The 27,947-nt window shown below is 42.5% G+C and overlaps 1 protein-coding gene across 3 annotated transcripts; it reads right to left on the bottom strand.

Moving 5' to 3' along the window:
* Positions 1-27,890, bottom strand: ARIH2 (ariadne RBR E3 ubiquitin protein ligase 2). 3 transcript variants are annotated; one of them, XM_065749875.1, is made up of 15 exons: positions 27,875-27,890; positions 24,196-24,542; positions 12,831-12,898; positions 11,443-11,506; positions 9,468-9,615; positions 8,620-8,741; positions 7,608-7,717; positions 6,744-6,861; positions 5,335-5,385; positions 5,219-5,240; positions 3,583-3,734; positions 2,363-2,506; positions 1,968-2,036; positions 947-1,030; positions 1-486 (listed from the first exon to the last, which is right to left on the bottom strand). In XM_065749875.1, the coding sequence occupies exons 2-15, from the start codon at positions 24,442-24,444 to the stop codon at positions 415-417; spliced, it is 1,473 nt and encodes a 490-aa protein (XP_065605947.1). In that variant the 5' UTR covers positions 24,445-24,542; positions 27,875-27,890; the 3' UTR covers positions 1-414. The 3 variants fall into 3 exon arrangements, with proteins under 3 accessions (XP_065605947.1, XP_065605946.1, XP_065605945.1); XM_065749874.1 differs by lacking the exon at positions 27,875-27,890 and adding an exon at positions 27,291-27,446; XM_065749873.1 differs by lacking the exon at positions 27,875-27,890 and having other exon boundaries at positions 24,196-24,627.
* Positions 27,891-27,947: the final 57 nt, after the last annotated feature.

Below are 27,947 nucleotides of genomic sequence, written 5' to 3' on the forward strand. Positions count from 1 at the left end.
TTAAGGAAAAACACTCCACTGCCAATTTATTTTTAAAAAGGGTTGTGTGTTATTCTAAGGTTTGTCTGTATAATTGTACAACCGTTGAAAATTACATAAATTGTATTGATCTAATACTATTAACAGCCATTCAGAGAAAAACTCCCTCCCCTTCTGAAACCATTGAGGGCAGGAGGGAAATGTCCCAGGAAATACGCCAATCTGAACTCTGGCCTCTAGCAAGGCAGAAACAAACAGAAAGATAAGAGAACAAACTGGACTAAGATGTGATGTTTGCATGTGTCTGACTTGCAAGGGGAGGGGTGGCTCTGTCCTTAGCCGTGTTCTCCCAGAGGCAGTGCCTGCTTATCCTGGTGAAGCTGCCATCACTTCACTTGCTGCTCTCACCCCTGCACTTTGTCATTTTCTCCTGTTTTATGTGTCATGGAAGTCTTTCAGCAGGGTCCTCCGTCTCTGCTCTGCTATGTGCATCTGATTCTCTAAGTCCTGGTAAAACAGAAGGCAGAAATAGTTAGTGTGAGATCCCCAGAGATGAGGTTTTTTTTTCCTCAGGAATTCGAGTAATCCAAGAAGTACCAACCTTCATGCTTCAAGTACATTTTGAATCACAAGACTGAAGACCTCACTCCTTTCAACATGGGCTCACTCTGCAGTTACCTGGCTCTTGCTTTATCTACAAAGCTACACGCTTCAGGAACCTACACTTAACCAGATGTTTTTGGGCAGCTTCCTCCAAAGCTTTGTTGTTCTGTTTCCAGCCCTCCCTCCTCTCCCAAGAAGTAATGAGCAACCCATTTCTACAACAACAATCAGCAAGAGGAAGGAAGGTGAGATTTTGGATCTAGTATTTCAGTACCCTCACTTAGCTGCCTTAGCTCTTCACAGAAGTGTTAAGCTTGATATTAACAAAATCTGGCCAGCAGGCTCAAACAAGCAGAACACTCACCCCTCTGTCATAGCTGTCTGCTCGCTCCACCTTCCATGAGAGATTTTCAATTTCAGCTTCCAGCTGAGCCTGCTGGTATTCGAACTGCAAGCAGCAAAAACAGAGCATCAAGAAACTAGCTTAGTGCAACAGCTTTGTTCTACCAGCTACAGTTACACTTGAGGACCAAACGAACACATTCTGCTGACAGCAGTGCTGGAAGAGCAGGTTTGTGCCTCCTTCCTATCCATCTTTAGCTACACACTCCTTGGAGGAGGTTCCTGGTGTGAACACTCCTCAGCCTGCATCATTCAAAGTTAATCTCGTCAGTCCAGAAACACTGAAAGTGACAAATATCTACTAAACTCAGCTCACTTTGCCAAAAAGCAGGTCAGAAAATGCTCTTGTGAGCAGCACTGCAGGCAGAGCTGAGGGACTGCTAACCACTGCTGGGAGCAGTAACTTGTTCCACCAGCACAGTCAGATTGAGAAGAAAACATGGCCAAAACCTGAGAGAATAAACATGCTCCGAGTCAAAGAATCAATATATTCAGTGAATTCAGGACTACTTTTTCACATATCCAGCTGGTAGAAAGTTCCAGCTTGCAAGAAATTTGCAGTAGGAATCAAAAGCAAAGCTACACATCAATTCCAGGCTGGAAAAACTAGGCTCCAGCAGCAATTCATGGGAAATACGATTCTACACTACTGTAACAGTCTTACCAAGGAACAAACACACACTTTCCAGCTTCAAAACTTTTAAAGTGCCTATTAGTTAAAATGCTGTGCTGCCAAAGGGAAGTAACAATTGAGCAGCTGGTCAATTTGAAGCAAAGAAGAAAGGTGCAAAAGCACACAACCTTGTCCTGTCCTTACCTCAAACCCAACACTCTTATTTCAGACACACAAGCTCTGGAATTGAGTAGGGCTGCTTGGCTATTCATTCAGCCTAGCATGCTGCCAGTTAAACACTCCCAGAAAAACTGTAAGTGTAATAATAATAATAAGAGCAAATAAGAGCAATAAGAGCAAAATAACTTACCAGTTTCTTTCTGGGGCCAGACTCCATGTAGTAGGCATATGGATATGTGTACTGCAGAGTGTAACGACACTGTTGGGGTTTGGGGAGAGATAAAAGAAGAAGAGTTTCAGAATTTGAAGTCAGTACAGTCAGTTGTATACACAACTACTTTTTGGCAAGGATGACTAGACACTTCATGTTGCAGCTTCCCTCACTATCCTCAGAAAAACTTGAAAAGTTATAATTTAACTTCTCAGAGGTCACTTCAAGGTGATTTTTGCCTAGTTCATGGCCTATGCTAGAGATGCAATTTCACGTACCCCGTAACCCCCAAGTTTCCTTCCACTCACTAGGTGGTGTGAAATTAGCATTCTTGTGCATGGATTCTCTGTGCTAAATATGCCACTACTACCCACCTTTGCGAGTAGTTTTGCAGCATTTTGTAGGTATTGCCAGTCTATCCATGTTCCCAAGTTGTTCATAACTCTTTCCTGAATTTTCTCCTGGATTCGTTGGTATGTCTGTGCCTCCAGCTGCAAACTTTTATTGTGATTCTCCCACTGCAAAGGGTGAGGAGAAGGGGAAAGAAAAAACTGGTTTGAAACCAGAATACCTTTGCTGTAAAAACACAAGCTCTAGCAAGCAGAAATTAAAGTGGAGCAGAATTCCAGCAAAGCAAGACATGCTGTGAGAAAGAACAGCAAGACAGCAGCTCCAGTAGCAAGGAGCAGAAGCTGTATACCACAGACTGACAGCAGGAAAAAGCAAGAAGGAAACCCAGCTCCTCAGAGCGGGAATGCCCTCTGTTAGCACAAAGACTTTGTGTACAAGATAGATGGTGATTCCTCTACTTAAACCATTTCTATGGAAAGGGCAAGAGTTGAATTAATGCTTAATGTGGGTTCAGTGAACTCCAACATCCACACGCACATTGTGAACACAGCCATGTCCCAAAGCCTGTTTGGTCTAGAGAGCCAAGATTGAACAGATTTATTTTATCACTGGACTTGGCTCATAGTATGAAAAAGAATAAATTCATTTTAATGGGGAAATAAGTGCACTGAAAGGCAGCAGCACTGTACATCTACCACGTTCTCCTCTAGAGATGCTGTTCTAGAAATACACTGTACGTCCAGGTGCTTTGAAACATCTGTGTGCAGAGACATTATGCAATCATGGGTTTTGTTTGTTTGTTTTACAAAGTTGCACCCAGTGCTCTGGGTCCTTTATGAAAACTTTGTTACAGCCACTGGAATTCTGATCATAACAGTTTATTTATTCTTTGTCTCTATGAAGATATACTACAAGTAACAAAAGTTCTCCAGTCCTGAACAGAAACGATTGGAGCAATGTTTATCTACTGCAGCAGCACTCAGCCTGCAGGAAAGCACACAAGTAAAACCAATTTTCACGAGCACAAGGAAACACAGCAAGTATGATTTGCTTTGGGGATGACACTACTGGTTTGGACTGGACCCACAGGGCAGGACTTCGAATACGAAAGAACAGGGTCTAAAAATTCAGCACAAATTCTCTTCGGGCAGTTTCTTGCATGGAGATTGCTGGCAATGACCTTTGCACCAGGCAGGGAGCATTAAAAAGCTACAGCAGCTCTGGCCAAAGAGATGTCTCCTACCCTCTCAAAATAGAACAAGTACTTCTTAAGGGCCTCCCTGGCCTGTGCTTGCTGACTCTGGTTTACAATATCAGGATTCTCTTTGTACCGACTGCATTCGTAGTACTCGCTGCCATGAGTCTTCCAGTCTCCCAGACACATCCAGCAGAAGTCTGCAGAAAACAGTGAAAATCCACTATGATGCACAGAAAAGAAAAAAACAAACTCTGAGAAAGAAAAGCTTCAGGAGACATAGCTCATCTGTTTTCATTATTTCTGCTAAGCCAAGAAACATACATTTTGTATCATCTTGCAAAACAGAACACAATAGTGAGCCAAAAATACCAGCCTGTCCTGAAGATTTTCATTGTACAGCCTCCTGTGCAACTACAGAAAGTAAACTTCAAAGTGTTGTGTTCTGTACATCAAGACCAGTGCACAGATCTTGTGCTCTGCACAGGCCATCACGCCAGGTTAAAGAAGAGGCAGGCTGTTGTCTTATTTGTGAACTGCATCCACCCCACGAGAATCTCTGGTTGAATAAAATATGAACAATCAAATCCAAGAGGGAATTAATTCATGCAAATAAAGTCTGCCCTCAGTTCTCTCCAAGAGAGAACTACCTGGATGACTTCAGATATCAGTGGTCAATGACACTTCAAGTAAGGAGCCACTGAACTGGGAAGAAAGTGGAGGAAAGAGAACAATAGCAAAACCCGCATAACAGTTTCCTGATTTCAGAGCGAGGCTGAGAGTGTTTTGCTGGAAAGGAAAAAAGATGGAGATTAAGTTGCTAAAATAAGAATCACTTTTCTGTTGCTTTTTTTTTTTTTTAAGAGACTGAAATTGGCATTTCCAGAGTTCACCAGCCTTGAATGCTAGTCACCATGGTACCTCGGGCACTTGCTTGCTCACTCTTGTCACAGAGCTCCATCAAATCACATCCAGTGCTGCTGAGGACCCCAAAGCAAAGGAAATGAGAGAGGACAGCAATCTTTTAATCATCATCCAGGTAAGGTTCTGATAATAATATTTCCTACCAGCACACTAATATAGGAGGCCCAAACACAAACTATTTTGCTCCAAGGCAACAGGATTACTTCTGCCATGAAAAGATCTATAAAACAAGAGGCTGTTGCTTTAGAGGAGAACACTACGGTCCAAAGACATTCTGGCTGCTTATTGCACAGAGGTGGACTAAAAAGTCCAATAGAGAATGTTATGCAGAACAATTCATAGCTCCTGGAGCTCCTCATTATTTCCATCTGAGACCAGAAGGACCTACACTGATCTGAGGAGATAGTTTAGATCTGCCAATATTTTCAGCTGATAATCAATAGATTTACAGGGAAAGTATTTAATATTCTCCTCTAAGATGTTTTCCACTCTTGGTATTATGGCAGAGACAGAGACTTTCCTACTCAATGTCAGAGAGAAGGAGTTAAACGAGCACTGAATCAGAACCCAATCAAAATCACAGCCAGTGGGGGGAGTGGGGGGGAAGGTTATCACAAGTCTGTAATTAATACCCCGACCTCATTTTATGAGGGGAAAAACATCTCAGTCAGTGTTCACAAATCATCTTCACAACACACACAAAAAAAGAGAACATCTTTAAAACACATTGCTGAGAAAACTGTTTCCAAATTCTACTTACCATGCTTGCATTTGGAGCATTGCTGAAAGAAAAGACAGGAGGCACAGGTTAGTGGAAAGTGGGAAAAATCTCTGCTTAGAACAAGGAAGATCTGATGTGTTCAGGGAACTGCTCACCATGTGATTGCAGCCTCCATTCTTTTCAATACAGATATTGCACTTCGGACACTGGGGAAACAGAAGCATTTGTTAGACCCAACTCTGTCTCCAGCAGACTTTCTGAGAATGACAATGCTTGCATGATTACCCTACCTGTGTTCTTTATTATTACTATTATTATGCATATGTGAAAATATTAACATACACAGTCTCTTCCTCCCATCGATTACTGACTGCCCACTTTAAAAAGGAGGCAGAAAGCCAGGGATGTTACACAGCAGCACTGGACTGCTTGCTCAAGTAAACGAGTTTGCTGCAGTTACACCTTGCAAAACTGAAAATCTCACCGAGTTACCAACTAGCAGTTGATCAGGCACAGAGACATAAACGAGTTCACATATGAAAACAGCTTCCACAGCTACAAGATAACCAGCTCTGTATCCTGCCACTATCAGATGAAAACTAGCAGAGGAAAATCTGTAGGACTACAGTGAGAGCAACACACTTATTTGTTCCAGCAGTGGTCCTCTGATGCTCCAGAACATTGAGTTCAGGAACATTTTTTTGGTTGCACAAGTACAAAGAAGTGAGTTTTGTCACTTCTTATAAACTTTAATGACAGGTAAGATGTATGCTGAATATAAAAGAGCATTATATTTACAAAGATACACAGCAGAAAGACTGTCATTACATGCTGACACCTTCTCTCTAGAGAAAAAAGTCTAAGTACTCGCTTTCCTAGCACAACTGAAGCTTGTGTCTAATTAGCACTGTTGCAATTACTATTGTTTATAGTAAGAACAAATGCCAGTTGACTAAGAACTGTTTTGAAGTTAGGACACAAAATCCTCCAAAAGGCATTAAAAACCCCAGTCTGCAAACAGCTAATCTAGAAGAAATACACCCGTGACCTTTAAAGAGATTTCATCAGGTAGAATACATAATATGTAACAGGTTTTTTTTTCTTGGGTTTAAATCTACCAGAAGTACCAACATACAATTTATTGATTTCATCCACTCTCTTTTGTTGTTATTGCCAAATCAGAACTTTATCTTCCTCACAGATGTTGAGACTTGAGCACCACTAGAGTTCACTAACTGCACTTACCACGCCCTCTCCCTCCATTTGAAATACACATTCGCTGTGTATTTCCAAGCAGTCACAATTCTGCCTTTTCCCCATGGGAGGGCAGCACAGCTGGCTTCCAAAGATTCATACAAAGCCTGGAATAAGACCACCATCCTGTCCTTACCACAGGAGGGCAGCTGGACCTTCTACATTCCCAGCACATTCAGCTGTGTTGTAACAGTCCCCAGAGAGCTGTGACAATTTACAGCCTGTGAAAATGCTAAGTGTATACAGAATTGTATCCTGCTTCCCAGGTAGGACTAGAGGACTTGAAAAACATGCAGATACTTGTCCTTACATCTTTAGTGTGAGCACTGATGTAGTTGGCTGTTTCAGAGTCATCTGCGCATTTGGTGAGCCACTTCCGGATGGTAGCACAGTCTGTGGGTGCATGGTACATCTGCCGACACTTAAAGCTTAACAGAAAAAAAGAAAAAAGGCATGATGTATCCACTTCCACTGAAATTACTCAAGAACTGAGGTATTCCTGATGACCAAAATCTGGGAGGCAGAGCGAGGGCAAGGGATGCCAACATGTTCATGTACTACCAGAGTGTAAAAACGAAGGCTGAGTGCTGCACAGCGAGAGCTCCAATAAACCACCACTCTCATGTGCAGAAACCAGCATCAGGATGAGTGAAGAGGCCCTCTCTAACGTAAATGTGACCAAAGACACACGAAGGCAAACAAGGAACGTTAGTGTTCCCTATTTAGTCAAAATTTATTCTCACACTAGCCTCAAAATACACCAGATACTCTGGTAAACAAATACTTGTAAAAAGCCTAAAACCACCAGACCAGCAGATAACTGAAAGATCTCTACAACCATTACCAGAATCTCTACCACTCACTCTGACTTGACCCAAACTTGTAACCTAGCCAACACAGGACAACAGGATATTTTTAACTCCTTCATAACTCAAGCTCAGTGTTCCCTGATTGTCAGAATACCCAACTCCCAAGGAGTTTTGGGAGCAAGGGGAAGGCTGACCACCCACAGAAGTCAGACACTACGTGTCCAGTTACTCAAGTTAACTCAAGTTACAAACAACTTTAGCAGAGCATTTGAGATGCTTTCACACACTGAACCTATTGGCAAGCAAACGGAGTAGCTCTGAGGACAGCAATTTCCCCGTGATCTTTAACCTTTTCCGTTTCTTACCAGAAGACCTCATTGCAACGATTGCACTGCACTCGCCGGGCTTTTGGCTCCTGTACCTGTATGACCATAGGGCAATCTGCACCAGGACACAGCTGCAGCTGGTAATGGCTCTGTGAACATAGCAGTGTAGTAAGAAAAAGGGTGCAGAAGAGCATTATCTGTTCAAGTTCAACTACTCCTATCCACAAAAATACAAGTCAGTGGTTTTTTTTTACTGGAAAAATATCTTGAAAACTGTTACCAGATCTTGGCTAACAAAGCAGGCAAACCTTTCCCACGTTAGGAAAGGTGGTGTTAGCTACTTAGAGCTTCTCACAACAGGGAGTTCAAATGGAGGACTACAGATCAACTAAGTACAGCAACACATGTTGCTGTGAGCCCATGAAGACACTGAACAGTTTTACTCTATCTGAGCTCTTTCCCAGGCTTGTTTTATATCTTAGAACTTACTCAAGATGGTGCTTTTCTGTAGTGGCTGTTCCCTTTCAAATATTGAAGAGAAGTGACACCACTCTTTCACACCGTTCCTGAGTTTCTTTCAGCTCTTCAGCTCTCAATCACCACAATACTTTCAACAAATTTAATCTTATCCATCTGCTTTAATTTCAATAAATCTCAAATGAAATGTTATTAAGCAAGCCAATGCAGTTGGGCTTCACTACAGTGATAGACTTATTTGTCAGAACATAAAATATCCATGCAAGAGCAAGGAGGACATCAAAAGTCTGACTGAAGTTTGAGATTCTCAGCTGAAACACTCTGAGAACTCTAATTCACTGTCAAGCACCAGCCAAGGAGTTCCTGGGTGACCTTACAGCAGAATTTACTTTGGCAGCCTGCTAGAGCATTTCGTCAGTGAAGCTGCCCTACAGGAGCAGCCACATCATGCTTTTGGGGGACAATTTTACTTAGTCACTGCATTTCTAATCAGAAATGCAAGATGCTCCAAACAAGATTTCTGCAAGTCACCCAGAGTACATTCAGAGCATTCTAAACCTGAAAAAGACAGTACCTCCACATAGTCCCTGAAGAGGTAGCGCCTGTATTTGTCTTTCAGCTCTTCACTAGGCAGCAATGGAAACACAAAGTCTTCCGGTGTCCGAAGCAGGCAGTCCTGAGCCATGCAGGAGACCCCTTAATAGAAAGCAACATTTCAGCACAGTGCAGTGTGTACTAAACAGCAAACGCAGAGATAACATTCAATGCAGTTTCCTAGCTGCCATCTGTTGTTGTGGCAAGAGGGACACAACTGTGGAACAGATCAATCGAATGTATCAGGGCTGCTGAAAAGCTAAAGCCCAACTGTCTTCACTGAAAGATGATAGGGCACAAATGTATTCAGGAGCAGTAAGTGTTTCAACCAGGATTCACAAGTCAGGTACTTAAAAGCAGAAAAGTGCATGTTACTGTCATATCAGCAAGAATGACAGGCCAGGAGAAGCCCAAACCAGCTCTGGCAACTACAGGCTTGTGTGCAACACAAATGGAGCAGGTGTTTGTATCCACAAGAATTTCCAGGGCAACAAAACAAGGCAACACAGAGATCCAATCTCAAAATACAGCAGATTTGCAACTTCTGATTTGTTACGGTCACGCTCTCGAGATCACAAAGGGGAGAAAAGCAGCAAATGGATCTATAGAATTGCAGGTTTTGTTAGGCAGGAGTGGGGCTTTCCAGGTAGTACATCAACCTCAACTAAGGATTCAAGTAAAACTGGTAGTTAAAGTCAAGTCTGTCACAAATACCCATTCCATGCTCCATTTTCTCATTACTGAGATTTTAGAACAATTCAGACAATTACCTGCAGAGCAACCAAGATGTCAAACACAGACCCACTACCAAACCTTCCCTGAACTTACCAACTCCGACACCATCCTTGACAAGCACTGTACAGTGCTGCTCCCAGCAGCTGCGACAGAACTGGTGCTGACAAGCCAGAGAAAGCAAGTTCTCCTTCCGGACAAACTGCATGCACACTGCGCAGTGATGGGAGGAATGTACCATTGCCTGGGAGAGACAAACCAGCTAACAGTGAAAGCAATCCTGGAGTATCCTCACCTCATCCACAGTTACCTGCAGCACTGAATAGCTCCTGTCTTTCATCTAGTGCTACCAAAATTCATCTTTGTTTTTCTAGTTCTGTCATCCTTCCTTGTTTGAAAAAAATGAGTGAACACATCAATTGTCCTTTTTGTTCAGCCCTTCCCTGAATTTACGGGGATGTGTTAGCTGGGTTGGACTCAATAGCTGCTCCACAGGCCTGGGAGAGCAGCTACAGCTGGAAGCAGGCTTAGCAGTGCCTTTTTACTTGACTGTAATTTTGGGTATCATATTTGAGACACAAATGAAGATACTGCATGCAGAATATTTACAAGGATAAAAGGTTGTTTATGGACCATCAGGGATTTTCTCACATCACTTAACTTCTGCCTGTACTACATTTTGGAAGAATAGGCCTCATCTCTTCAGCTGAAGGAAATGTGAGGGTTTGTTTCAAGTCAGACACAGTTCTGCTACTTTTTCACTGAGAAGCTGTCTGGTCTCCCCGTGGGTAGTGCAGAACTAACCCCTGACAACAGACACAGCCTCACACACTTTGGCTCACCCTTGGGACCTGAAGAACTATGTCAAGCACAGCATTACCAAAAGCAAGGTTCATCAGAGCTGTTAGCAGGAGTTTGACCTCCTATTTCCCCTTTCACAGAGAAGTCATCTAATCACTTTTCATCTACTTAAATCTTTGCTACTCTTTGAGAAGCTTGTGAGACAGCAGTGAACTTCTATGTGTAGCTCTCTGTGCCAGGGATGCAGCAGCATCAGCACCCACCCAGCCACACGACCAGAAGAGCTTGTTTGGTAGCATGACCACATGAAAAAGGAATAGAGCAACTTCATCCTAAGCAGACCAAAACAAGATTCATCAAGTTGGTATTTGCATCGATTAGCCAGATCGACTGCTCGACTTGAACAGCAAGCACACTGCCTCAAACCTTTGAAAGATATCTCTCCAAGCTTACCATGATAGCCTGCTGTAGTATGAGCATATGCCCCCAAAGATCTCCCCATAAATATCAGCATTCTGCATTAGGAGCTGAACCACAGAGCAAGCTGCCATAGCACATACAAATAGACCTTAAGGTATTGCGTATCAAACCAAGTTTGCCAAACTTAAATTAACCTCTGAACTGTAACTTCATTGCTCCAAAAACGAAATCACAGTTGCAAAATATATGTACTCCTTTTAGGTATGCCAAATAACAAAGATTTTTTTTTCTGGATTCTAAGCAGATAATTTGAGTCCATGAAGCCTACTGCTGCCAGCTGTATTAGCATTTTCACTCTATGTCAGCTACACGTCAGCTCAGACGCCAGAGCAGACCTTCAGGTCTGGAAAGTCCCCTTTTTCCCACAGCCCAAATTGTGTTACACCTGAGAAACATTTTACCACTCAAAATGCAACACATTGTAATGTGTTCCCCAAGTACCAGGCCACACTCTGTGAATGAATTCTGTAAACATGTAACAGAATATTTCTAATTAAAGGAAAAAAAAAAGCATCCAAGGACCCCACAGCCCCATCTGCACAGGGCAATCGCTGTTGGGTTGAAGTGTCACTACTGCTCTGCTCAGCCAGAGCACTGCTGCGAGATTTGGCTTAAGCGTTCCTGAGCAGAGCAGTACCCTTTAAAAAGTAAGGGGCAGATTTAGGATGTAGGACCTTGAGTTTGCAAAGAGTTAATGTGGGACAGACCCGTCAGTAATGCTGCTGTCCAATGAGCTGGGTCAGAGGTTTCTCTGCCAAGGGGAACAGACCCAAATAGTCAGCATACTTACATGTTTGGATGAGGTGGGCTGAACTCGTGCTTCTACTAGCAACTGGGCAGCATTAGACTTGTGCCTGAAAAGACAATTGAAAGAATAATCAAATTCACTTCTGAATATATTTTGCATTGCTCCATCACCATGATAATGCACTCTGGTGAGGCTCTGTCTCCTTTCCAAAATCAAGGTATCCTGCATACGCCTCACTTTGGCTCCAGTCTGCTATATAGATAAATATTTACAACAGATTATCACCCTTTAGGTATATGAAGCTGTCTGTCAACAGCCCTAGAGTTAAACACATCTTGCTTTTTTGATTGCTATCACAGAGAGATCTCCAGTAAAAATAAAAACCACCAGCAAATTCAAGGATACAAAGCTGCATCAGAGCTATGACTAGACTGTAACTTGATAATGCTACTTCATACCAAGACAGATGTTTGAGGACCAGATCAACAGAACAACTTGCAAAGTCACTGCTGCAGAAGTAAGTCCTTCCCTGTACTTTCTCTTGTCTAAATCCTGTTAGTGAACCTGCAGAATCACCCTGACTGCTGTGTGGGAATTTCACCCTCCACACTCCCTGAAGAAAAGCTCACAGGATGCATAGCAACAAACAAGCCAGTTACCAGAGATGCTGCAACAATATCCATACATGATCTGCACTTCCCATATGTTCTCTGGATGAAGTTGCTGGCTAACAGGGCCAGAAATGGCACAGCAGAATGAGTCAGCCTGATGTGCTCTCTATTTTCAGACAATGTTAAGCTCTGAGCCAGTACTTTCTGGAGGGGCTGCCAGACAGCAGTGCCTCCTGACACACTTCTGGGCAGAGCCTGAACTCTCCAAGAGGACTTCACTGCAGTGTGACGCTGCCCAAGTAACATAGGGGCTACACTTAGCAGTTCACTCACAGCATCTGCTGCTGCTCTCCAAATGCTGTTCAGCTTGGAAAAAAACAGAACTTATGTTCAGAAGGAACAAAAACCTCAAAGCAAATGTATTAATAAACTGTACATTCAGTGCTTCTTCATGGTTTACAGATCATATGTTCAAAAGAGACCATATGTTACCTTTGAATTTTCTAAATAAATATAGATGCAGCGCTCTCAGTCTGCTAGCTTGTTGTTGAAGCTCGGCGCATCAGTGGGGTTTCCAGCATGTCAATAGTTCCTTGGACTGAAAGACATTTGCTGACACTACCCTCTCCTTATTTACAAATTCTCTGCAGGCAGTACAGCTTCAGCAAACAGCATTTCTCCTCTGTTCCCTGACATGCCTGTGTGGCCTGCTTTCAGGCTCAAAGACGCTTGTCAAAATACACTACAGGACACGCTGAGCATTCCTGCAGAAACAGGGAAAAGCATAAAGCATACAAAAATAAGGTTACTTACACTTACCTTTCCAAAATCTCTGAGATTTGCCAGTGGAAACTAACTAATACAAGCTTTGCAACAGCATGTGATACCTAGGTGAAAAAAAAAACAAGTGAGGCATATTTTGAGGATGTACTTCTGCTTAAAGCCATAATTTTCTTATAAGACCAATAAATTGTGCAAACCCAGCCAATTTCCATTAAACTACTAGATGTAATTTTCACAGCCAGTGTACCTGTGGTATACAAGTTGGAATGAAGCATGGATGAACCCAAAGTAACTCACACGCTTAACCACAACAGCACTGCAAGAAAGGAATCATGAAATGGCAGGATCAGCCCAACAGCTGCTGGGAGCCCAACACCCAGCCCTGGCTGCAGCCACCCTGTGACAGCACCAGGTCGGCCTGGGATCAGGGGTCTCACTCAGTACAATTCAGCTGACACCACACCACTCACTGAGAAGCAGCAACAAGCTGCAAGCACGCACATGTTATGATAGCAATGGGTAATGGAAAAAAAAGTACTCTCTTTTTTCCCCATCATTCACTGTAGAAAAAGTTGTTGTATACACTAGAATGGATTAGGAAGATGGAAACATACTCTGGTAGGGACTATTTCTATGCAGGCTTGCTTGGACTACATGGGCTCCGAGCAAGCATTAGCACAGACTGCTAGCCAGAAATGCCTCAGCACATTCTAGAATACTGCAACACAAAATGTGAAGTCATGTTACAAGGGTATAAGTGAACAAGCTCTACTCTGGTCCTATGTATTAGTTCATTTCAGAAGAAAATTGGCCTTCAGACCCTACATGCCCCTGATGCTCATGGAGCTCTGCTTCCTCTGCTCTGAGAAAAGCTGTCAGCACAGCATCTGTGTGCTGCACATACAGAAAACACCACTTCCCAGCTGCAGGAAGGGTTTTTTGGGTTTTTTTGACAAGCTGTCAGTCCCAATCACCAGCTGAGAAGCCATAAGCTATCTCAAATCCCACTGCAGGTGAATCATGGAATCTGATGAGCTGGTAACACAGCCACGCAACAACTCCTGCACAGCCCCGGAAGGGAAACAAGCTGTGCTTGCTCCTACAAAACAGGCTCTGCTCACCTACTGCAACATATCCATTACCCTTCTAAAACCAACCCACCAAAGAGGTGCAGTTTCACAGCACAACACAACTGACCTATTCCTGCCATCAGATACGGCTATGGCCTCGACCCTGCACTGGCATCTGTCAATGTCAGAAAGTTGGAGCGTCCTGTGGAGGCAGCTGGGTGCTGCTGTGAGGACAGGGCAGAGGACAGCAGGGCAGCTGAGCACCTTTCTGCAGGCAGCAGGCTAGCTTGGTTCAGTGGGAAGCATCAGCAATGCGGTCCCTATAAGACTGGCTTCCTTCAAATGCAAACCACATGCTAATGAATCACTCCCTAATAGTAACTAAATTATTTCCCAGTAGCAGTTAAGAACAACCATCCTGACAAAAGCAAATAAACAAGAACAGACTTAAATGGCAATTTCATCTGTAACACATGAAAATGAGTATTTTTCAGTTGCATCTTCACAGCCTGAGGTACGTCATCACAACTCCATGAACAGTGCATGGAACTGCTTGTTCCCAGCAGATGAGGTAATTAACAAGACCCCCTGAGAATGACAAATTATGAAAACAAATACTAGCATTTATTCCTTACATCTAATGAACTAGCCTAACAATTAAATGTTTTTGAGTCAAATTGTTTGGCAAGACGCAGAATTCATGTTCTTGAAGGATGCCGGGTTAACAGATCCAGAGACAGACCATCTCTGAAGAAATTCTAAATCAAGAGCAAGGATTCTGCAAGGCTATTTCTTTTTGTTCTAGAACATGTTTCAGGGAAGTCCTGTCACAAAGAAATTTCTTTCTGGCCTTACTTGTGAACCCAACTCCTCCCAGCAGACCAAGTCTGTTCCCCAGTCACGCATTTGTTTTTTCTTGGTAGGGGACAAAGAATAAAGCTTCTGTGACCATTCTGAATTTGTTCTACCTACAGGCCCTGACTGGACCAGCTGTAACACATTTTATTACTTGCATCATAAAAGCACCCAAGAATAGAAGCCACGTTTGTGATGCGAGTCCAGTTTCACAAAAGCCCCAGTGCACAGGATTTTGGTACTATCCCTCTGGAGCACATGAGATCTTGCAAAAATACATCCCACAGCCAGTCTGTTTGGCATGGAAGGACTCGTTCTTACACACTCAAGACAGATAACATTCAAACTGTGAGAAAGACAGATGGAAGAAGAACAGGTAATGCATGAGGCTGGGTCTTGCTTGCTGATTACAGCAGGTGGAATCTCACCACAAGACAGCCTATGTTCTGCTCACCAACAAGGCTGGTAACTCAGACTGCAGATGTGGAAACCAATGAGGGCCAACACTACTGAGGGGCTGAAGAAACCAAGCGTAAGAAAAGTAAGTTTTTAACAGTAAAGCATTTCCTGGACAGTCAGAAGTTTTATAAAGTGAAAGACCTCAAACTTATAAAACATTCCAGAAAGAGCTGTGGTTCAGTCCTCTATCAGCAACTGGATGACAAAAGACTCCAAGAACAATAATGCCTCATCTCAGGCACAAAACAAATTGAAAAAGTTATCTTTGAAAAATTGGCACTTTGTTTACCCTTCTCTGTTCTCTTCTCAGAGGACACAAAAGCTGTGGGATGGCCCATTCAGTGTTCTGCTGGCAGCAGCCCATTACAGAAAAGCACTTCTATGAACCACAGTGTAGAAAGGAATGCATTCTAGATGCTGTACTTCTATTTTAGTTTTCATTCGTGGAGTTACAGTCTCCACGAAGAGAAGTCATCCTTCCCTCATTTTGTATTTCCCCATTTTCTCACTATTACAGATAGTGAGCTGATAACAAATCAGTTCAGACAAAAAACGAACTTGGAAGAAAATTCAAGACCAGGATTCTTTCTCTGCAATCAGGGTGGCCAGAAATTTGAAACTGTGTCTGGCTGTGCAGCCCACCATCCAGCTTTACCTTCCAGGAGGTATGTGGTCACCTCAGAACCCTTTTACAATCCTCCATCAGCTTAACTCTGTCATCCTAGTGACGGAGGACTGCTGGTTGTCAGAAATGGGCCAAACGTGACCAACGCTCATGTTTAGTGCTGCACTGGAAAAGCAGAGCTGTGTCAGTAAAGGTAGGAAGAATGCCAAGAGGAAGCTGCTCTGCCTTAAGAGGAAGTTTTCAAGAGTTATAAAAGAAGTCAGAAAAATTTACATTGTGCTGGATAAAATTAGATTCTGAAACTAGAACAAAGATGAAACATCATCACATCAAACATGTCCATTTGTTTTTGTTTTTTGTTTTTCTGGGGGGGAGAACAGTGACTTTTTCTGTCTTGAGGTTAATCTCCTGGGGTCCCTACTCTCCAAGATAAGCAAAACTGTCACACTTCAGAAGTATGAGAAACAGTGTGGTGCTCTTGGACAAGACAACATCAAAAGGATTTACAAAGAAGCTCTCTAGGTACCTCGCTGGGTCTGGAAAGCGCAAAGACAACTACGCCTCAACTTGCTTCCCTGATAAGCCGTGTTATTTGAAGAGCTGAAGTTTCATCTCTCTACAGAAGAAAACCTTCTCAACCATTCCACTTTGACAGTCACTCATTCAGACAGAATTGTTTCCTAAAAGCTAAAAAACACCGTCTTTTGTAGAGCTTATATTGTACAGAAATTGCTCATGCATATTGATGTAGTGTGCATATCTCATAGCTCATTTCACTTCTCTCCAAGGAATGACCTATTTTTTTTTTTTTTGGAGGTTTGTTTCAATCCACACTTCTGCAGAGATCTGGTATCAGGAACTTTAAAACAAAAATTCTCACATGGTTCTCACAGTCACGTCAGAACGAGTTGGTGGTACGATGATCTGCTGGAGCTGACACCCCCTGGCTCTGCATCAAGCTGACAGTTCATGTTAAACCAGGGCTGCACTGAAATGCCTGGCCATGATGAACACCACCCTGGCATAAAGAAACACTTCTTCTGTTTCTCGTGTTTCCCCCTCGCCAAAGGTTTTTATACAAATACAACTAAGCAAATAAAATTAATCTGGAGAAGCATTTCTACTAATCCAGAAATAGAGTTTTGTGACAGGTCAACAAGAAAAGGAAGAAATTATGAAAATTTTAGTTTGTGTCTTGCATCAGAGCTTCTAAAAACACACTCAAGACTTTAGAACAGTGAGAACAGGGCAAGAGCTTCAGAAACTGTTGCTGCTGGTAAGCAGTGAGGGGAGAAACAGAGGAAAGTCAACTGAGCTGACAGGGAGAACACCTCAGAAAGAAACTGTACTTTGAATGGTTTTATTGGATTAATTAACCTTATTGGATTAATTAATGACCCTTATTAATATGGTCATATTGCTGATGAAAAAATACCTTCACGCACAATTCACTTAATGATACTGAAGTAAAGAAAGTGACCCACAAAATGGAAAAAACACTATTACACTCATTCCTCAAGTGGAAAGTAGATGCAGCTCCTCCATACCCTGCTGGAAAAAAATGACTGCCCTGTTTTTATTGGAGGATTTCTGAGAAAACTGCAGAACTATTAGGAACCAAGAAGAAACAAAAAGGGCCAAACAAAAAGCTTTCTTTTAGACCACATTTTCATCTTTGCTTTGTCTATTGCTCTTTTAAGCAGCTTCCAATATGCAATCCTGGTAGGAAAGTCCCAAGGCTGCAGGGCTTGGGCTGCCACAGCCACCAGCTGCTGTAAGCACTCCGTGTGTTCAAAGGCTTGTAGTAAATTCCCCCCTAACCATGGCAGGTTTCTGGCATTAGAACACTGCTTTTGAAACAGAATTCAAATTAATACACAGGAAAAAAAGACAGAGTTACAACAAAACAATCATACACTCCACCCAAAGTTTTGCGTGTTCAGTCATGCTTAAAAAACACGAGAAAAAGTAATTTCTCTTTAAACATCACTCACAGCATTGCTTACAATTTCTGACATTTCAATCCCCCTGCTGACAGCAGACTGCAGGCTGCACTGCTGAAAGAGAAGCAATTTGGAGACCCTGGCAGCACAGTACCATGGAGTGGTCCCGATGCACAGCAACGCACCAGCCCTGCTTCACCACGGGTCTGAGTCTGCACTGCCACTCACCCTCATGCACACTGAGACCTGGTGTCAGCCCACACCATTAGAATCATATTTAGGAAGCAGAGAGCAGTTTGGAAATGACAAATACCACCAGTGTTACTGCATAAAGTTCGTGATGCTGTCACTGCATGATATACTGAAGAGAGATCTCAGGTTAAACTCCAAGTCCTGCTCCGCAATCACACACGGCTCTAATCCATCTGTTCTCCTGTGGAGGACAGCAAGAACTTCAGCTGCCAGCAAACAGGCTCAGTAGGACTCAGCTAGGAAATCTCAACATACGTATTTCTCAAGCTGTTAGGCTATTCTTCCTGAGGAGATTCAGAAATTACAGAAAAGATTTAAGCAAGACAGCGTGCCAGAAGGCATGATTACCAAATAGCTATGAGATCTCTTTGAAAGACTTAGAGTGAAGGAAATGTAGCAAGAAAGCTGTAAGACAGCACGTGGGCTCAGATTGAACAAGACTTCCAGCTGCACTCACTGCAGTCTCTCTTTCCAGGCAAAGTGACATGCCACACTGCACACTCACCTTGGTCCTTGTCTGGGGGCTTTCCACTAAAATGCAGGAGTGGAAAATCCTTTCTGTCCACACAGAAGATATACAAGTAATAAATAACCTGAATCCACACAAGCTTGAGCAGTGGCTGAAGGCACAGCCCATGGGGCAGCTAATTCAAGCTGTAATGCACTGGTGCATACACATGGACACAGCAAGGTAACAGGAGTAAGCCTGGTTGGGCCCTGGGTAACACAGTCCTCTGTGGAATAATCCTAATTTCCATGGGCGTTCTTTTCTATTGCTGTAAGATGAAGAAGAGGAACATCTGCTTTGTGAAACAGCCTCACAGTACACAGACTGGCTCATCTCTGCTGTGCCATCCGTAATAGCCACAGCACACAGATTTGGCAATGAACTGAGCTGCATTGTGCCACTCCTTGCAATCACACTGTCCAGCTGTAGGATTGCAATATGAAGTAATTACTGAAAGATCATTTAGACATATTTAGTGACTTGTGCCTTGCCTCTACCTCCCACCAAGACCAGACTCACCAACAGCTGTGGAGCCCTCCTGCTCCCTGCAGTGCCATGCAGGCTGTGAGACACACTTCACATGTGAATCACAAAGAAATGTGAGGGCTATAATCACCCTCCACGTTTGCAGCTCATGTTTCCAATCAAGTTGAGAATTTTGGCAGTCCTGGGCAACACAGAACAAAACTAATTTATCTCCTCAAAGGACCGCATAAAGTTGTGACAGCTCCAGGCCCCCTTATCTTGCCAACCAGAAGTCTAAGAAAACTTACTGTGCTTTTAAAAAAACTGCTTGGGAGTAAAAATTAAGTACACACTGAGGACAGTTACCAACATCTTCACATCCTTCTGACATTTATGACATTACTAAAACAGGTAATAACATCTTTTGCACAGCACAACTTCCAGGATGTTTCTGTGAACAGAAAATGGTGGAGAAGACCATGTGTTCCTGAGGATTATAACTTCAGGTGGGACGCAACATTTCTCTTGATATCAAAACACAGAATATAGCACAGGCAGAAATGCAGCTAATCTAGGCTGTACTGGTACTCAGACGCAGCACGTTATCATTGCCACACACCACCCCTTGGATTTTGTGGAGAAGTCACATTTGCCTGTCTGGATCTACCACTTATATTTAAGTACTGCCTAACTTTTCTACTAATATTTACCAATTTTGGTCAACCCCACATATCCTTATGTTCTGATGGGCAATAACTGAACACGTATTTTTCAAAAACCTGCTCTTACGAGCATACATTTGAGTACCTCATCTTTAACACATCTCATGTACTTAGGTAGGGCTAAGTCTCTTGTGATTGCCATTTTATCTTGCTTATTAAGTTCCATTAAGTCATTATGGTGTCAAAAACGATAACTATGCAACATCACAGGTTGTCCCAGACGAGCACAAAGCACATGGTGCTGGTTTGCACTGTGACACAGGGAGACAAAAATTACTCATGTGACATCTTGCTCTTCCCAGACTTTTTGCAATTGCATCACACAGGCCAGCTCCTCCGGGTAGAGCTGCTTGCGCCAGCTGCCAGTCTGCATGCACATGACTCTGGATCCGCTAAAGATGGTATCTGAGAGGGACTGCTGCCAGCATTCACCAAGCAGCTCTACAAACTAACTGCTCCGTGTCAGCACAGTCTGAGCGCATGGAAGAGTTTGAAAGGGCTGTGCTTTTATGAGCAAATGCTAATTTGGTTGTATTAAAAAGGTACAACGTCAATCAGGTGACATGTGGAAAGGCAAGTTTAACGCTGGAAGATCAGCAGTGATAGCACAGACTAGTACATCAGTACCATCTATTTTTTTTTCCATCTATCAGCTTTAGTCTTCAGAGGACAGGGTTCAGACAAATGCATCAGAAGTGTTTACTTCAAGAATCAAAGGAAATAAGCTTTCTGCTGTCTGATAAACATGAACAGATTATCCACACTAATTAACTGAAAATGTTAAGTCCCTCAGTTTTACAATTCCTTCAGTTTTAGCAGAAAGACAACACTGATATAAACTGCCTGTAAAACAACACTACTCTCTTTCAACGTGCAAAGATATCTTGGCCTCCTCGTGACTGACAACCAGCTTCTAAAAGCTCCTAAAGCCAAAGTAACATTTTTTCATAAACCACAATAACAATTGCTTTATCTGGTGGTTCAGATGACCACTGTGAAAAAGTTGGTAGAAAAACCAGAAAGATTCATTTCATCACCAAAACAGAGAAACTGCTGCACAGAAATTCAGCACTTTGTACAAAGACTCTCAGCAGAGCCAGGGAGTGTCATTCACCAACAAAATCAGTATGACATCATCACACAATTAACTGCTCGCCAGCGATGGGGTCAACTTTGTACAACACTGGAGTATCGTATCGTTGGCATGCATCTCCCGACTCTTCTAGAACCCACAATCACTATACCTGGATTTGACAGTGGTCTTGAAAACAAGATTTCTATCATCCAATGTTAAGTTGTATATTTATAAAATCCAATATCTTTCAAAAAATATCTACTTCTTAAAAAGGACTGCTCTGCTATGAATCCCTTCGCTGCACTGCAGGCAGTAGGTGCTGTCTGCTTTCAAAAGCACTGTCCTTAACAAGCACTGATGTTGGATTATCTGACCTTGTGGGGAACTGATGCGTGCTTTCCTGCTTTCATTCACAGGCTTTTGGTCAGAGAATCAGGTTTGGATAATACTCATTTGAGATTTCTTCAAGCACGGTTCAGCAGATGCCCTGTTCTAATTTTCTCAGGTTATTGATGGAACCCCCCACAAACAGATCCGACCCAACAGCGCTCCCCAAGGAGAAAACATTTTCTCTTTTTTCTCTGGAAAGCGAGGATCTACTCACAGTTCTTCCTAAAACCAACCTGAGAAGAAATTTTTTAAACTTATGCAGAACATTCACAATTGACCTGCCAATGCCACGGCTGCTCAACTGTGTGTTCATTAGAAACAAGTTCTAGCTCCATTAGAAACAAACAAGTTCTGCTGTAACTCACACGGAGTGAAAAATGGCATTCAAGATTTCCAAGGCAGAATACCTTCTAGCTCTATACTTTAAGAAATCAAGAGTTTGAAAGAGCCAGCTTATGACAGCTGAACAAAACAGTTTAAAAAAATAACTCTGAGGGTTAATGAGCAGAGTAAATGAAATATTTCTTTGATTGGCATTAGCTAATAACAGTAGAAATTGTATGTATGAGGGTGTAAAGCTCTGAATACCTGTTTTTGGTCTTAGAGCATAGGCAAAATGCCATGGAAGAAACACACAAGTCCCTTCAATTTAACCTTCAGAGCATGAATCATCTAATGGCAATATATAACAGCAGAACATTCAAGCTGGCTTTGAGCTCATTCATGGTATTCATTTGTTGCTTTAGGGAACTGTATTAGTCTAAACATTTCTTGGGATAACAAGTTGTTCCATTTCCACGAAACAAATTGCCTTCAACACTGTTCTTCCAGAAAAGTCTTTAATTTACCTTTTCCTTTCCCTGTCAGGGGTGAGCACTCTGTCATAAGTATAAGCTAATGCTGAAAAGCAGTGCATAACCACTAGACAAAATGTGCAGTCCTGGAAATAAAAGGAGACAAAATTGGCACAATGAAGTATGGTGCTCCAGAAGAGCAACCACAAATACACAAAAAATCCCCAAGGTATTATGAATGATAGTATTCACAAAGAAAAATAAAGTTTGTAATGCTCAAGACAATTAGAAGAAAAAAGTTAATACAGTTCTGACCAAGAAAGAAAAAAAAAACAACCCCTATTTATGCATCTCCATGAAGTCAATAAAAAATAATGATTACAAATAGGTCCAATGCCATCCAATTTCCTTCTTCTCTATGCTTGCTAACGTAACCCAAATTCTTTCCTCTCCATCTTGTTTAAGACAACCAAGGTTTCCTTGGGGGAAGAGGAGGGAAGGAAGAAACGGTTGCTCAAGTATAGTAAGAAAGGACATCAGGACACCAACAGCACATGCTACCAATACACAATAGATTTCCAAGTTAAGAAGCGTGCAATTCTTGCACCACCATTGCTAGAAAATGGTGTTAACATGGCACTTATAGAACTAAAGCAGCTTACAAGATCAGTTTTCCAGGTTTCTACTCAGATTTATTTTTATCTTCTCATGCAGAAATCAAAACGCATAGCACTTCATTTTTAAGGAAATATGTAGGCACAGTCTTGATGTAAAAGGAAATCTAAAATGTTTTCTCCTTGGGCTCAGAAGAGATGGATTTGGGAGCAGAATCAATCTGGCAGGTTACTATTGCCTGGTAAACTATAACCTTTGCTGTTCTAACATCAGTGACATCTGTAGAATTCTTGGGAAAAAAAAAAGATTTTAACTTTGAAAGCCTGATTTTACTAAGTACTTCTTTCATTAATTTAATTCATGAGAACAAGATGGCAGGTCTTTCTGAAGGGTACTTCACCTGAAGGCAAACAGTAAGAAGCAGAAAAGCATTTCTAAATCATTGCTTAATTGATGAGAACCAAGAGCAACTGGCAGCTGGCTCAGAAGTACTGACCAGCCACTCTCATGTGTTCTCTTCTTTTGCCTCCCACCCTGCAGGGAACAGCCAGTATTCAGAGCCTGAAATGCACATTCTGAAACAAATCAGTCAAGAGTTTGACAGCTAAGAAAGAATAAAACATCTCACTTTATAGGCAGACTACAGGCTTTAGTTTTCAGGCTTTATGTTTACACTATTTCTATAAGAATCCAGTGTACAATTAAGAATCAAAATCTTTCTCTCTCTCTGATCAACATAGTTCAGATCTAATCAATAGGAATCAAAACTCACCCCACATGGTTTTCATGTGCTGTAGTTACTCTGCCCTGCTCCACAGAACAATCCATACTAGATCTGCTACAAGGCTGGCACATCATTAATTTCAGCCAAGCACCATCATCTTGAAGCTTAAGAAGCTCAGCTTTCCTCTGACCAGTGCTGGGACCAAAGAACACTGTCAAGGCAGAAAGGGAACTTCCTCCTATTATTAGTATGTGCTAGAGTCATCATTTGTACAGAGAGAATAACTTCACAGAGACCTTACTGAGTACAATACCATGGAGCTGGCTTGGAGTAGTATCATCAGTGATGAATTAGTCACTATAAGAGCTGGCAAGTTCATTGTACTTTTATTGCTTGTCACTGTAAAGTTAAGGTTAATACCTGACAAGACAGCTCATCTGTCTTCTTTGAAAGTCTATGATTATTCCCTCAGAATCAACAAAGTAAGGTGTTTTTGTTAGAATTATAGAGTTTTAGCACATTTTCCTATCTGTCAGTTAGCATCTCAAACATAGCTGAACCAATTTGTACCATCTATGATTTGACTTTTCTATGTATTCTCTTTGCACTGACACAATGCAATGAGTTTTAACTCAGAATGAATGTGAAGCTCTGAAAAAAAAAAAACAACAACCACACTGTAAGAAACAACATACAGAATGAGAGATTTTCAGGCCCAGGAACCAGTATGCAACAACTGTAAACCTTTGAGTCAGTTTTGAACAAGTGACCTGCAGTAACATTCACCAAGCTCCCCATACCAGTAACACAGTCACTGCTTTTATTCCATACTGCGTGATTGGCATTTGCCTTTCCAATCACAGACATACTTTGCAACTGTGTGAATGCAGAAACCTTTCCTCACCTTTAACGTGGCAGCCAAGCTGGCCATGTGTTCATTCAGAGTGCTCTCCGACTCCTTGTAAGTCAGGCAGGTGAACTGATATTCCTCTGGATCAAAGGCATCTGCTCCCTGCTGCTCCACGTCGTTAGCTACCCCATCATAATAATCCTCAATATCCCCCGGATCCTCATCCTCTTCCTCCTCCTCGCAATTAGGGTCATAATCCTCTTCATTGCTGTCAGAGCCCTGGCTGTTCATGTCCACGGACATCTTAATGCCCTGTCAAACTGCAGACCAGGAAAGCAATTGCAGCGTCTCGTCCTCCTCCACACTTTATCGTTCTTTTGATTTCATCTGAGCTCTGTCTCCTAAGGAGGGAAAAACAATTTTTTTCTGTTGCCTAAGAAATGTTAAGAGGCCACATCGACATCATACAGGTGACCCAACAGACAGGAAAAAGCAACCCAAGGCCAAAGAAGATTTTGCTGCACAGGTCCCTGTTTTGGACCTGCTGCAACAACTCATGCGCTTGCAAGGCCAGGGCTGCTCTGACTGGTGGTGTCTAAAACCTCACTGAGGGTGCCAGTACATTGCTGCATTGCCATCCATGAGGGTCCCAGGACTTTCATTACTTGGAAAAGGGCTCCACAACCTTCATCACGTATCACTTCAGAAATACATCTAGATTTAGAACGTTACGTTTTTACCAACAACCTGCAGTCACACAGAAAAGCATCACCTGCATTTCATCAGCAGAAAAAAACACCTTAGCTATGATCAGTGGAGCTACGAAGGCAACGTGATGCCCATACAAGCCCATACTGCTTCAGAAACACAGAATTCAGTGGGACTTTGGAAAATAGGACAGGCAAATATACTTTTCTTACACACCCAACTTAACAGTCTTCAATACCATCTCAAAGAAACAGTGAAATTAGTTAATCCCTTTAATGAGGTTCTGCTTGACATGACACGCCTACATCTGAATGAGGAAGTTAAAGAAGTGCTCTCATGTTATTACCTTCTCACTGTACTTGCACATTACCTTCTGAATGTAAAAATTGATACACTGAAGTGTTGGCAGCTGCTGTTCAAGAGGAATGAGAACAACCAAGCTATTTGTTACAGTACTCACCAGTACTGGAAAATTCACATATTTCACTTTACATATCTGAAACCCACCAGCAGAAGGTTTGTAACCAGAACAGCAAGAAGTGGAGTTCTGAGAGGGTCAGCAGGTAGAGCACTTATCAGCCTTAGTTTGTTGGTCATCCCATATCTAGTGACAAATTTCCATTTTACCAATTGATTTAGTTAATTGATTTATTAAATAAACAAAACACAACATTGCCAACATTTTTTTATGTACAAAAAATTATACATAAAAGTTGTATTTTCTACAGGCAGCATATGTTGTGTTTCTTTTATATATATATGTATGGCATTTCACATCATTACGTTGTTAACTCTGATACTTGCATAGATATACCCACAGTTTCACTATTTGTAGCTGCCAGGGAAACCATAATGAAGCTCTGACACTCCTGACTTTAGAGGACAGTAAATCTCTACCATGAGTTTTCATTACTTTTCATAAACTCATTTGTTTTTTGGTTGCACTAAACTGAGCAGACAGCACAAATAAACCACGAAGAGATGCGATGTACCTTCAATCTGAGAAGCTGCAGTGACTTCAGCAGACACAAACCTCCTCCAGTGAGAGAGGCTGAAGGCCAGGAGCTAATTATATTATTCCCAGAATTCTGGTTTCCAATTCCTTTGCCTCTCCATTTCTGAGCTATTCACAACATAACACGCAGATAATTTATATCACTGCTTCCTGCAGAAGTCCAAAGGAGCAGAGGCACAGTCTCTCCATATTGGAAGATGTGAAATTTGATTTTGCAGACACAAAGCAAACCTGTACTGCCCTTCTGTCCATCCCGTTTAAGGTTCACAGGTCAGTTCTGGGTTTAACCTGCATCAACACAGACCTCTTGCATAAAAGATGTAATAGATCTTTGCTGTTAAATCCTATGATAATGGAGCTACTCATGTGAGAACCTAAAACCACTCTACTACAGAGATAACAATAGCTAAACATGTGACAGTTCTGCTCAGCAAACTTCAGAGCATCACAAATCCAAGCTCGTTTCTCCAGTCAGAAAAGTTCTCAGACTTGATCAGATCATCCCACACTTGAGAGACAGAAGGAAACCACCACATTTAACACACAGCCCTCAGAACATCAGAGTACATCTCAGACCAACAAGATGCTTTGGCTATACAAGGGGCCACCAAGCAGCTGAGCAGTTGCACACCGGTCCCAAGGGGGAGGCACAAGCAGAACCCTTTCTCTGTGCCACCAACGTTTACTTGAACAAATGGAGGAACTGTTTGCACGGGTAAATCAGACACGTCATGCAGAAAACAGCCTGCAGGCTGGACGCCTTTTGTGAGCCCTGTCACAACATTCTGGGAAAGAGTTCACTTCCAGCAGAACTTACTGACAGACGATGTGTGTGAATGACAGAAGACACTAAAGCTTCTGTGGAGAAAACAAAGGAAAGAAAACAAGCAGTGTAACTCGCCTCACTGGTGTAACACACAGCCTAATGCCCTCAGATCCAAACATAAGCACCCTGAATGCAAACTAAGACAAGACGTAGCTAATGTTGATAGCACTAGTTTTTAAGACAACAAATATGATAAACTCAAAAGAGAGGGTCAAAAGAACAAGGAGTATTTGGAGTAATTTAATTAATATTGTAATCCTAATGATCAGATTATAAAATTTTAAATGAAATTTGGGTTACTTTCATACCCAGAACATGAGGTCCTACTTTGCCACCTCCATCCAAAGCACTCTTCATCCTCCTTAACACTGATGTAATCGCCCAACTCCCCTTTGCCTTGCTCCAGGAGCCTGGGAACACACCATCAACCACACTGAGCACCTATCAGCCCAGATGGGATGCTCAATGCTGAGTTCTGACTTGCAACACGCTTCTTCTTTAGCAAGATCTCTAGAAATAAACACTTTTGGCTGTGCTACCGCCAGTCTCCAACCTCTCCACTACCAGGCAGTGAATACCACATCCCACTGTGCATCTCACCTCACTGTATCAATCTTGTTTGACTTACATCCTCTGTACCTCTGTGGGACTCCTCTAACGTCCTTTGGAAGATGCTCTTCACCTGCTACTTTTTCCTGCAGCTATTTCACAAAATGCACATATTTCTGTGGATATTTCTTCTCTCATTCCCTCGATGACGACTCCAAAGCAAGCAAAGAGCCACCCTGGTCTGCTTCCTGCACCACCTCTCAGTGCAACTTCACCTTCTTTCTTCTGAACCCCTGCACAGCCCCAGCTGCACACTGCCACTGATGTTAATCGCATCCCTGCCCATGTCACTCATAGTCCATAATCTCAGGATCATCCTCAACTGCTTCCTCACACACACAGTGAGCACACCTCTCCACTTCTTTCTCTGCTGAGATTTTCGATGGGATTTTTTCATCCCAGGAGTGAGAAAGCAAGACAGCAGCCCCCAGCCTTCTTGAACAGCCAACAGCAGAGATCTCCTCGCAGCCACAACACATCCCCCGGGGATCCGCTCGCTCCCCCCCACACCTCAGGCTTTGTTCATGCGCCTAACGCGAAGGCTTCATTCCTTCCCGACCTTGCATCGCTCGTACCAAGTTATCTCACGCGTGCCCACACGAGCTTCCCTCCTCCCCTCTGCTCGCAGCACCCCACGAGGGCACGGAG

The sequence above is a fragment of the Cyrtonyx montezumae genome, unplaced genomic scaffold (assembly GCF_038088225.1).
Source record: "Cyrtonyx montezumae isolate F1298 unplaced genomic scaffold, pur_monq_1.0 scaffold_6, whole genome shotgun sequence".
In the NCBI taxonomy this organism is placed as follows: domain Eukaryota; kingdom Metazoa; phylum Chordata; class Aves; order Galliformes; family Odontophoridae; genus Cyrtonyx; species Cyrtonyx montezumae.